Here is a 12,922-nt window from a genome sequence, read left to right on the forward strand (position 1 = left end):
GGATTGCTAAAAATGCAGTTTGAACATAATAGTTTTGATTTTGTAGCACCAACAGCAGATGCTACTATTATTATGAACACCCCGCTACTATTATTATGAACACCCCCTTTTCTACTTTTTTACTAATTGCCCAATTTCATAGCCTTAAGAGTGTGCATATCATGAATGCTTGGTCTTGTTGGATTTGTGAGAATCTACTGGTATCTTGTTTCCCATGTAACAATAAGAAATATACTCAAAACCTGGATTAATCTTTTTAGTCACATAGCAATACAATTATTCTGAACACTACTGTGAGAGCAGCACATGTACAAGGATAGTGTAACAACGGTGAGATGCGCAGTAGCAATCAGATTCATTTAAATTGGAGGTGGGATTACAACAACAATCATCTTGAAGTCCTGTCTTGAATGCAATGGTGATGGACAAGTTGACGGATGAGATCAGACAAGAGTTTCCATGGTCTTTGACATTTGCAGAGGACATTGTGATCTGCAGTGAGAGTAGAGAGAAGGTTAAGTCTAGCCTGGAAATGTTATGTGCTTTGGAGAGAAGGGGAATGAATGTCATTAGGGATGGTATTTGCTAAGTGAGAAACAGAAGACCAAGTCCAAGAGAAGGAGTCCAGGGGAAAAGTGCAGTTACAAGGAGTAGAGGTGGACAGTTGACCCCAAGTAATTAAACTCCATTTTGGAATAAGGTTGTAACATAAATGTGGAAAAAGTGCAGCACTGTGAATACTTTCTGGATGCACCGTACATGGACGATCAATGAATACAGAAGCGAGTGCGGCAGTTTTATTTGTAATCATGCTGTAGATGAGCTTTCACTTAAAGATTAAGTAAACCAGATTATTTTTATGGTCATGTATAAAAATATGTACCAATTTGTCCACCATTGTTCTGAACTATACGCATACACACCCACCTCAATGAAACGCTGCAATCTAATCTAACATAGCTAACCCTGCTGCAGCTTCCCCGTGGAACACAATGATCACGTACTGTAGAATAAAACCGCAGCCGACACAGTATAATCAAAAACGTAGTGCCCGCAAAACCCTGTTCAAATTATTTATTTCTGAAGTTGTCCTTAGGTGGCGACTCTTCCCAACAGAAAACAAAAAGTTACAAAACTGTCTATGTTTTCAAAATCATGTGTAAGAGACTTCATAAAAAAACAAACATAAACATACATACACACAGAAGTGGAAGTAACATAAAATTGGCAAACTATTGACCCCGTGATACTCAGCAATGGGCGCATGCAACCTGACAATGACTGTAGAATATCTACAAAAGTCCGATTAAAGTACGGTAGCATCTAACAACTTCTAAACGGCAACAACTCCTGCACAATACATGGTGTGTAACCATGGAGCTGTGTTGGGTGGGGCGCACCAGATTCCTGACTGGTTTTGTGAAATCGTGTAAAGGTTCACAGTGAAGTATGACAGCAGGATCCCAGTCAAACAGGTTCAAGCAAGACTGAATTTTTTGGAACATACAAAATAAATTTTATTATCCATTTCCTCATCTTATTAGAATTTCTAAACAATGGCATTGTCAAATAACACCCAAATTAACTAATAATCCAGACAGATGCAACAACACATTTCTGTCAAGTCCAGGTGTCAAAACAGAACTGAATGTGAAAAGCAATTTTAAATCTTCTTTGTCATTTTTCAACATAAAAAGGAGAGCCATGGCCCTGATGCTGTGGTGAGAGTGAGGCAGGGCGAGGCCATGAGCACACAGAAACACAGGTGTGGAAGTGGCTTCAGGGCTGAGCCCCAGCAGCTGCAGGGACTTGTGTGGCCAGAGTGTTGGGGGCAGAGATGACAGGTGATCCAGCAATGTTAGCCAGTGGCTGTGAGGACGACATTGAGGTGATGCCTAAAAACAGACAGGCAACTTTGTCATTCTGGAATAATCAAATGTACATCTCAATTTTTGTCCTTGTGGTAAAATAAATAAATAAATAAACTGGGGAAAAAAACCCCCCAAAAAAACAAAACATTGATGAGTTAGACTGTGTGAAAAAATAAAATAAAAATTTGTAAGCGTGCGATTGTGGGGAGTCCTTGATTGTTCAGTCAGACAGATTTCGTACCGGCCATCATACTTGAGGAACTGACTGGTGTAGAACTGGCCGCCATTCCTCCAGGAGTGGCCCCCCTTCCCTGGTCTTTAACAATGGGATCTGAGAAAAGTGAATTTGAACATAATTGAGATGCCATAAAGGAGAATTGTGACATTTCTGAACCTGTAACTTTTTTTTTTTAAAGATGTTTTTGGGTTAAACTTTTCACTCAGGACAAAAAATGTTTTAATCCAATATTTAGTTTAAATCATGAAACCACAGAGCTCTCAAGTCGAGATATGCTTAAGGAGTTATTTTCCGCCCAATCTTGTCTTGCAGGTCATAGTAGTGAAATGTTGGAGAATGTCAGTTATTAGCATGAGAGCATAAGAACATGTTTTGTCTCATGCCAAATGCGTGATACCTGACAGGAGTGCTTCAAAGTGCGAGTCTCACTCCGAATGAGTAAATGGACTGTATTTATATAGCGCTTTTCCATCTGCATCAGACACTCAAAGCACTGAGGCTGCTGCCATACAAGGCACTCACTACACACCAGGAGCAACTAGGGGAATTAAGAAACTTGCCCAAGGGCCCTTAGTGTTTTTTCTGGTCAGGCTGGGATTTGAACTGAGGATCCTCTGGTCTCAAGCCCAACGCTTTACGAGTAGACCATCTCCCCTGCAGAACAATGTTTTGATGGTGCTACATGCTCAGAAAAATTAAATCATAAACATGGGGAAATCAGCATGATTTCACCTGCCTCTGATAAATGTTCAGAAACCTTAAGCTGTGAGGAATATGATTTTTGGTGACATCTCAGGTCCCGCCCCTAAAATGACCATTTTCCTGTGCCCCCCAAAAAAATGAACACTGGAACAATAATTATACACATCTCTGTGTGTGACCACAACAGGAGTGAAATCATAGACACCATTTTCATGTATTAATCATTACTATTATTCAGTCTTATTGAGATGTATGCTATGTTTTGTTTTTTTCTCTGAATACACCACAGGTTACAAAGAGGCGAAGATGGACTTTTGTTGATTACAAAATACAACAATTTGATTTGAAAGCCAAATTAAAGCCATATTACCTTTGGAGACAAAAAAAAAAAAACAGCCCAGACTGACTGTGTGTAGTGTGTACTGGTCTAAGTCATGAAGTGGACTGTAGCTGAACACAGGTGGACTGACCTTCAGGCAGCTAACAGTCAACACCTGGGGTTATGTAAGATTCATGGCTAAAAATAGCTCATTTTTCAGTTGCTGTATGGATACTTTTATTTTTATCAGCTACATCAGGACTCACACAAGCTAAAGAGCTGGAAGTACTAATTCATAATGTGGTATATATATAATTTTTTTTTTAGTTTTTTAGTGTTGACTGGAGTGCGATATGTCCTTTAAGTGGTATATCATAATCAGAATTCAGCACAACACGGAACAGAGTTGGCACCGTCTGGCGCTAAATGGGCAAGTTATCTGTGATGAAATCAGACATTTTATTGAACTATATAGAGGGTGGGCGTTTAGATAAATGGAATATTGGGCGCGTATGTGTGCATCCGCCTACCCCCTTTTCAGGCAAAATTTCACACAGCACGTCAAGGGCGTTTCGACATATGGGCACAGTACTCTAGAACAACAGAATCAGATATAACGTGATGTCTGTTAAATCAAAGTGGTGGTACTACAATATTTCCACCTCTTCTACAAGCAAATGAACATGTTTTATGTTCATTCTGATCCTTAAAATTGATTCTCATATTTTGAGAATAAATATCGCAATATCACAACCATCGATTTCCACCCTCACCCTACTAAAATGTCAGACGTGTAAGGAAGCACGATGCAACTCCCTATCGAGGTATGCGTATTTACCCCAGTAAATGCAAATAAATTTTTTTAGTACATTATTATAACCGCTATTGTATAATACACAAGGGCATGTAAAACCAAACTATGGGCAATGAAAAAACTGGAAACTGTATCCCTCATTTAGAGTGATAACGGTCTTGTTAATCGGCACTGAGGCAGAATATAATTCTGTGAAGAAGTGTGCACCGTAATATTTAAATTTTATAAAATTAGGGGGGAAAATTGTGTGCGTATATACACTAATAATTACACTTCAGGCCAGGGCTGTGAAATGAAAAGGAGCTGGGGTCTAGGGCCTTGTGGGGCCCCAGAAACCAAATTAAATTTTCATCTACTGATACATTTTCAACATCTCCTGGAAGAACAAATCTCAAAATTAGTGCATATTTAAATGATCCTAGATTCAACCTTTCATTTGAACCATCAATGATCATGTTGAAATAACAGAATACGACGTGGAAGTAGGACCTACTTAAATTGTAAACCAAATTATGTATTAACTCAGAACAATTAAACTACATGAAATTCATGAAGAATGAAAAGACTGTTACAGCATGTCAAAAATCATAGCTAAAGCTTGAAGACTATTTTAAAAATCTGGGTAAAATCTCAATAACATACCTTATAGTAAAAAGCCACACATTCTTGTGTAAATTCCTGTAAATCAACTCAAAGCCACAGTGTCTTTTTTCCCATGAAAAAAAGTCTACATTAATAAAAACTAATTTACATTGTTGTGTAAATTCATGTAGCCTAAATTCATTCAAAGCCACAGTCTTTTTTTCAATGAAAGAAAGTCTAGATTAATGAAAGAAAAAAAGGGCACATAATCTTTTCTGAAATTCTGTTTTAACAGTACAATGTTTATTTTCCAGAGAGAAAAAAAATTCTTACCAGTTCACTTTTCCCGTTTATCTTTCAGGTGTGTTCATGAAGCCAGCAACAATTTCACGGATTCTTGTCCTTATCACACTTTTTCAAACAGTCTTTCTCACCATCTTCGCTCTGTCTGATGTCGCTCCGTGACACAGACATGCTGCAAAATTCTTCTTTTAAAAACTTGAAAGTTCTAAAAGTGTGCGATGTCCACATGCTACGTTTAGCTAAGCTTCAAACAGGAGCCACACAACGTCACCACAGCAACCAACCAGTCCCTCTTTACGATAACTGTCGTAACAACCAGGCTTTGAGTGGCGTTTTCCTCCGTGAATCTCCGCGGATCCGAGGAAACTGATTTGTATCTGTAACACACAGATCAGTGTCCGCGGACTTATAAAACTTGCATGATGTTGTAAAAAAAAGACAGCTTTGTGATAAGCATTTTAAAAACTCAGTAATGATCACGATTAAAGAGTACAACACTAACACCCCGCCCCCACCCCGCCCATGATGAAATCCACGGAATCACGCAGAGTTTTCACAGCCCTGCTTCAGGCCCGTCTGAGAGCGAAAACCAAGTACCACACAGTCCTCATCAGAGAAACGTTATTTGCTGATGACACGGCCCTGACCTCACATACAAAAAAAGACCAACAGCTGATGAATCGCTTCATCCATCCCTGCAAGGAGTTCGGGCTGACCATCAGCACCAAGAAGACTAATGTCATCTGTCAAGATGTTCCCGCACCTCCCACTATACCAATCAATGGTGAACTGCTTGAAATCACTGACCACTTCACCTACCTCAGCTCCACCAACAGCAACCTGTCTCTACACAGCGAGATCAACAAGAGGATTGCCAAAGCTGCCAGTGTGACGGCCAGACTGAGCAAGATGGTGTGGTCCAACAACCAGCTGACTCGCAACACCAAGCTCAAGGTGTACCAGGCATGCATCCTTAGTACCCTTCTCTACGGCAGTGAAGCCTGGGCCACCTATGCCAAGCAGGAGAACCACTTGAAGAGCTTCCATCTTCACTGCCTCCGACGCATTCTTAACATCACATGGCAAGACAAAGTCACTAACGCCACTTTGCTGGAACAAGCTGGCTCACTGAGCGTGCACATCCTACTCTGCCAGCGCCAACTCCACTGGCTCGGCTATGTGCACAGCGAGAAAAAAAAATGTTCTACTGTGAAATAACTTGCCATATGCTTAGACTGTATAGCCTTTAGCCACTGACAGTTAACACGACTGATTGAAATAATTTTTGCCTCAAGTGAAAAGTTGACACCCCCCCCCCCCCCCCCACACCAAAAAAACATCTATAAAAACACACCCAGGTTAAAAGAAGAAAGGGGGAAGGGCAGCAAACAATCCGTTTAATTACTGAAACCTGTTTTCCCCTGGACATGCTAAACAAATGTAGCAGACAATAAGCCAAAAAAGCAAAAATGAAAAAAAAAAACAAAAAAAAAAAAAAAACAAAAAAAAAAAAAACACCTTACAGAAGTATGGATGATCCATGGCTTCTCTTGCCGTGAGGCGAGCTTGATGGTCGTAGCGCAGCAGTTTGTCAAGGAAGTCTAAAGCCTCTGTGCTGACCAGGTGCTGGTTCTCACTGTGCACAAACCTCTCCCACCTTTTACGCGAGTGTCTAAAGCATTAACCAGCAATTATGACAAAATACAAGGCCACGAGCAAAAGCAATAATCAAAACATCACTTTACATTCTAACTGCATTTTACCTTCCGAGAATGTCATTGAAGCGTGGATCCAATTCAATGTTGTACTTGTCAATGTAGTCATACAGGTCCTCAGTGCCAAGTACTTTTGCAATTCGCACAAGCTGAAGGTTAACAGAAAACAATACGAGTCAATAACATTAGATGAAATTAAGACTTCGTGTGAAATTATGTCCATGCAACAAGATCATTTCACTTGACAAGATTTCTTGAATTAAGATTAAATCTGGAAAAAAGATTAGAGGGTAAAGTTGAACACTTAAAATAATAAATTTATTATTAAAAAAAGATAATTTATCTAACACTTGTAAAGCTTTTTTGTTTATCTTGGTGCCAACCAAATAATCTGCAGTTCATGTGATTTCCTAGTTTTTTATTTTTAGTAACTTTGCAACAATTTGGAAAAAAACCTTTTCCAAGTGGGGGGGAATTTACTCCAATTTGGAATAAGGCTGGAACATAACAAAATGTGGAAAAAGTGAAGTGCTGTGAATACTTTCCAGATGCACAGAATACTTGAAAATAAATGCAAGCTAACAACTTTTGTACACTCAAGGAAAAAAAAAAAAAAAAAAAACATAAAACTTTCAAACAGTGAAAAAAGGATATGAAAGGTGTATGAGACAGCCACTGGCACCCTTTGATGAATTTACAGGAAGCGATGGCTTTCAAAGTCAGTCTTGTTTACATAAGTCAATGGATTGATTTCTGAATGCTTGGAACGTCATTTACATCAAACATTTAAGAAATACAAAAAGCATGGAACTGTACAGGAAATCTGCCAAAAGAAGACAAATACGGAGTGACCACGCATGGAGACTAGAGAGGGAAGCCACAAAGACACCCATGACAACAATGAAGGAGTTTCAGGCTTCTGTGGATTACAAAAGGCCAAGTCCCGATTCACCAGCATCATTAACACAAATCCCATGATTAACCCAGGAGTCACAAGTCTGTGGTCACCATGAAACCAGATCCTTCTAGTTCCACACCTGCTGCTAACAGCAGGAAACGTATACTAATAAAAATCCTGTGCAATCATTACAACGCACCCCACTCCAACTGCCTAGCCTATAAGAATAAGATCAACTTTATTTTTCCTGAAGGAAATTCCTTTGCAAGAGTACCGAAAGTGACAGTAAACAGTGAATATTTATTTCTTTATTTTTAAAGGTTCCTTCGGGTATGATCCAGCACACAGGTGCCTCAGTGAAGCAAATGCAGGGCTGTGAAATGAAAATTGTGAAATCCGAGGAAAATTTGCAGGGGGTCGGTGGGGGGTGCAGCGTCCAGGAGCTGTGGTCTAAGGCCCTGTGGGGCCTCAGAATTAAATTTTTATCTAATGATACTTTTTCAGCATATCCTGGAAGAACAAATCTCAAAATTAGTGCCTATTTAAATGATCCTACATTCAACCTTTTATTTGACCTGTCAATGATGATGTTGAAATAACAGAATATGACATGGAAGTAGGACCTGGAATGATTTTCCTTTTAACTGTAAACCAAATTATGCATTAACTCAGAACAATTAAACTACATGAAATTTATGAAGACTGAAAAGACTGTTACAGCATTTCAAAAACCACAGCTAAAGCTTGCAGAACATTTGGAAAATCATGGTAAAATATTAATAACATACCTTATAGTAAAAAGTCATTTATACTCGGATTTTTGTGTAAATTCATGCAGCCTAAATCCATTCAAAGCCACAATGTCTTTTTTACAATGAAAAAGTCTAGATTAGTGAAAAAAAAAGAGTCACATAATCTTGTCTAAAATCCTGTTTGAACAGCAGAATGTTTATTTTCCAGGGAGAGAAAAATTCTTACAGTGTTTCCTGATGGCACACTTCACTTTTCCCGTTTTTTAATCTTTCAGGTGTTGATGAAGCCAGCGACAATTCCATGGATTCTTGGCCTTTTAAGACTTTTTCAAACCGTCTTTCTTGCCATCTTCTCTCTGTGCAACGTCGCTCCGTGACACAGACATGCTGCACAATTCTTCTTTTAAAAACTTGAAAGCTCTAAAAGTTTGGGATGTCCACATGCTGTCCAAGCAGACACCAACCTGTCATCTTTTTGGAGCAGACAGATCACTACTTTCACAGGTCGGGAACCAGGGAATGAGGAAAACCACAGCAACATTACCCTTTCCCAATAAAATTCTAAACATGTTACATAATTGCAGCTGCCACTGCTTTGAAATTAAAACACATATTGTGAAGCAAATTCTGAAAAATATCCCATCAGATATGGCTTTACACGTTTCCCTCATTGCTCCACTTAGCATATGCTTAGGGTGCATGTGTGGAACAGCATTGTGTTAAATCTATACTTTCTACACAAAAGTGTACAAATCCTGAGATACCTTTTAGCAAGTCAAATGATTAGGCCAATGTCAAAGCTTCCTACATTGCTGGACATGTTAAATAATCACTTTTACTTTCAGCAGAGTAAGTGTTTTATGTTTTTTTTTTTTCCCAGAGCAGGTTTAACACTGCTAACAAAAGCTGTTACACTGATATTCATACCTGATCATAGTTGTCATGACCGTGAAAGAAGGGCTCCTTTCTGAAGATCATGCTGGCCAGCATGCAACCCAGACTCCACATATCCAAGCTGTAGTCATACATCTACAAATAATGCACAAAGGTGAAAACACTTCAATGAGGTCCCACAGTTGACAGTGCATGTCAGAACACAAACCAAGCATGAAGTCAAAGGAATTGCCTGTAGACCTCTGAGACAGCATTGTCCTAAGGCACAAATCTGGGGAAGGGTACAACATTTCTGCTGTTGTCCCATTGAGCACAGTGGCCTCCATCATCTGTAAGTGGAAGAAGTTTAGATCCACCAGGACTCTTCCTGGAGCAGGCTGCCTGTCTAAACTGAACAATCAGGGGAGAAGGGCCTTAATCAGGGAGGTGACCAACCAGATGGTCACGCTTCCAGAGCTCCAGCATTCCTCTGTGGAGAGAGAAGAACCTTCCAGAACGACAACAACCTCAGCAGCAATCCACCAATCAAGCAAGTATGGTAGAGTGGCCAGACAGAAGCCACTTCTTAGTAAAAGGCACATGGCAGCCCACCTGGGGTTTGCCAAAAGGCACCTAAAGGACTCTCAGACCATGAGAACCAAAATTCTGTGGTCTTGACCTAAGACTGGGGGGACAATTCAGCAGGACAATGATCCTAATCACACAGCCATAGGTGTCAACCTGACTCCAGAAAGGGCAAAGAGGTTGCAAGTTTCTTTTTAACCACCAACTCCACCAGGTGATTTTACCGATTAACAGCTGATGGGATAAACAGATGGGATGTGCTCATCAATGAAATAACCGAGAGGAGTTGGTGGTTACAAAGAAACACTTTGTGCCCTTTTTGGAGTCAAGTTGGCACCTATGAAACAGCCAAGATGTCAAAGGAGTGGCTTCAAGACAACTCTGTGAATGCCCTTGAGTGGCCCAGCCAGAGCCCAGACCTGAATCCAACTGAACATCTCTGGAGAGATCTGAAAATGGCTGTGCATCGATGCTTCCCACCCAACCTGATGGAGCTTGAGAGATGCTGCTAAGAGGAATTGGCAAAACTGCCCAAAGATAGATGCACCAAGTTTCTAGCATCATATTCAAGAAGACTTTAGGCTGTAACTGCCGCCAAAGGTGCAAAGGGTGCAAATATTTATATATATATGTGGCTTCTTAGTTTTTTAACATTTTCATGTTCTCATGATGGGGTGTTGAGAGTAGAATTTTGAGAGAATTAGTGAATTTGTTCCATTTTGGAATAAGGCTGTAACATAAAATGTGTGAAAAGTGAAGCACTGTGAATACTTTCCAGGTGCACTGTTGAATTAAATAAGTGTAGTGGGCCCACCTGGTAGTCCACCAGTAGTTCAGGTCCTTTGAAGTACCTGGATGCTACTCTCACATTGTATTCCTGGTTAGGGTGGTAGAATTCTGCTAAACCCCAATCAATTAAGCGGAGCTGAAAGTTTAAATAAATAAAATATCAATGTACTTTATGAATAAATTATGTGACATCACTACAGCAGAACTTTGTACAAAACAGCAACATTCTACCTTTCTGTGTTCGTGATCAATCATTACATTGTGAGGTTTTACGTCTCTGTGCATAATTCCCATACTGTGGCAGTAATCCAGAGCCTAAACACAAGAACAGAGCCCACAGGTTACAGATAAAATTCAGTGCACAATGCTGTGAACGTAAAACTAATGCTAACAACAGAGAGTGTTTGTTATTAAACAGAGTTCCTTACCTTTAGGATTTCATACATGTAGAACCGTATGTCAAAGTCAGATAGGGTTTGATACAATTGCTGTAGAAAATTATATAGATATAAAAAATAATCAGCTGAAACAAATTTGCACAAAAAAAACAAAACAAAAAAAAAACAAACAAAAACAAACAAAAACAAACAAACAAAAAAACACCTCACAAATTCTGGACAGAAAAAAAAAGGTCCTTTACCTTGAAGTCTGTGTTGTTGACATGTTCAAAGACCAGAGCTGGGGTTCGGGACTAAAGAGAAAATCAAACAACATGAACATAAATTTACATACCTCTTGGCTATAAACTTTCAAATTCAATTTCCTCAAACTCCACACATTTAATTTTAGCAAAAATATATTAAGACAATTGGAACATATATTTGATCTGCATATGAAGTTATTTATAGTGACATTATCACCACTATTCCATGAGCCAGACATCAATTTTGACCTAATCGGTATCTCTTAAGTTGGCAACACTTAGAATCCAGCCTCAGTGTACCATGGCTTACACAAAAATGTTGCATAGCCATCCCAAGGTGGCAGCTGTAGACAGCTAGGGGTCAATGAAGAATTACAGAGGTCAAAATTTAAAATTGCTCCAATCATGTTGAAAATTATACCACATTATTTGTCTGATCATAATGATTCCAAAAAGGCATAGTTTGGACAATCTATGACTGAATGTTCAGGAGTTAGGGGTCAAAAAACAGCAAAAATGGTGGCAACCATTACCAAAAATAGTACTGATAAGTATATAAAAAGTAAACTGGAAGTATACTTGAAACATACTTGCATGTACTACTTTTTGGTAAGGGAAACGTCAGTTTCAGTGTTTACAGATGTCAAAAGATAAATGTGCTGCAATTTCAGTAAAGAATTATGCAAGTTATTGGTTGAAATAAAAGGATTCATGAATTGAATACTTGACTGTGTTCAATGTTTGATCTCCAAAGTAAAGGTCAAACAAGGTTGACATCCATTAGATTCTATGACATGTGACATATGTTACCCTGTAACGTGATAACTAAGAATGACAGATGGTGCAAACTATTCCTTTTTAAAACCCTATTAACCCAAACAATAATTTGCAGCATTTATTACTGAAATTGGAGCAACTTTGACTTTTGACCCATGTGCAAACTGAAACTGACTTTGTCACCATATTTTTTTTTTGTTGTTGCTGTTTTTACCCCATAACTCCAGATCATTCAGTCACAGATAGTCCAAACTATACCTTTTTGGAATCGTTATGATCAGACAAATAATGTGGTATAGTTTTCAGCATGACTGGAGCATTTTACATTTTGACCTCTGCATAAATCTTCATTGACCCCTACCTGACTACAGATGCCACCCTGGGATGGCTGTACTACATTTTTGTGTAGGCCATGATACAGTGAGGCTGGATTCTAAGTGTTGTTTCGTCATCTTAAGTGTTACCGAAAACCTGCCTGGCCCATGGACTACACCAAACAAAGCATTTTAAGACTTCATATGGGAAACAGAGCAATCACTATTATTTTAAACAACTGTACATGGAAATAAAGTAGACATTACAACTGACTGAAACACACATAATGTGATAAAATGGAATGGGTGAAGTTGAGGATAATTAAGTATGAAAGTTTTTAGGCAGTTGAATGCAAACCTATGGTCTCAACTGTACCTGTACAATTATTGAAAAGTGCAGAAGCAAATACACAAGAAATTCTTAAAAAAATTATAAATAAATTACCACAGGATCCTTGACGATATCTAACAGCGAGATGATATTTGGCCCACCCCTCAAATTCTCTAGGATCTTTATTTCTCTCTTGATTTTCTTTTTTTTTACCGGCTGTGAAGAGATGCATATTTAACATGACAAAAGCCATCAGATCAATTTAAAAATGGTTCAAACATCTGAGCAATTATCTCCATACCTTCAGTATTTTCACAACAACTTTCTCATTGTTTGTGATGTTTATGGCTTCAAACACTTCACTATATTTGCCTCTTCCTAGTTTTCTGACTAGCTGATAATCATCTTGGTTGCTG

General features: G+C 38.9%; 1 protein-coding gene across 3 annotated transcripts in view; it reads right to left on the bottom strand.

The window, feature by feature from the left end:
* Window positions 1–783: 783 nt before the first annotated feature.
* LOC117514543 (casein kinase II subunit alpha-like) overlaps window positions 784–12,922 on the bottom strand; it is a 30,054-nt gene continuing 17,915 nt past the window's right edge. For all 3 annotated transcript variants that reach the window (XM_034175053.1, XM_034175054.1, XM_034175055.1), the window contains 11 exons: window positions 12,808–12,919; window positions 12,621–12,722; window positions 11,082–11,132; window positions 10,870–10,929; window positions 10,673–10,756; window positions 10,467–10,577; window positions 9,122–9,223; window positions 6,593–6,693; window positions 6,353–6,501; window positions 2,113–2,202; window positions 784–1,895 (listed from right to left, as the gene is read on the bottom strand). In XM_034175053.1, coding sequence (XP_034030944.1) covers window positions 1,780–1,895; window positions 2,113–2,202; window positions 6,353–6,501; window positions 6,593–6,693; window positions 9,122–9,223; window positions 10,467–10,577; window positions 10,673–10,756; window positions 10,870–10,929; window positions 11,082–11,132; window positions 12,621–12,722; window positions 12,808–12,919 — 1,078 coding nt within the window. In that variant the 3' untranslated portion in view covers window positions 784–1,779. The remainder of the gene's footprint in view (window positions 1,896–2,112; window positions 2,203–6,352; window positions 6,502–6,592; window positions 6,694–9,121; window positions 9,224–10,466; window positions 10,578–10,672; window positions 10,757–10,869; window positions 10,930–11,081; window positions 11,133–12,620; window positions 12,723–12,807; window positions 12,920–12,922) is intronic.

Source organism: Thalassophryne amazonica, chromosome 7, assembly GCF_902500255.1.
Source record: "Thalassophryne amazonica chromosome 7, fThaAma1.1, whole genome shotgun sequence".
In the NCBI taxonomy this organism is placed as follows: Eukaryota; Metazoa; Chordata; class Actinopteri; order Batrachoidiformes; family Batrachoididae; genus Thalassophryne; species Thalassophryne amazonica.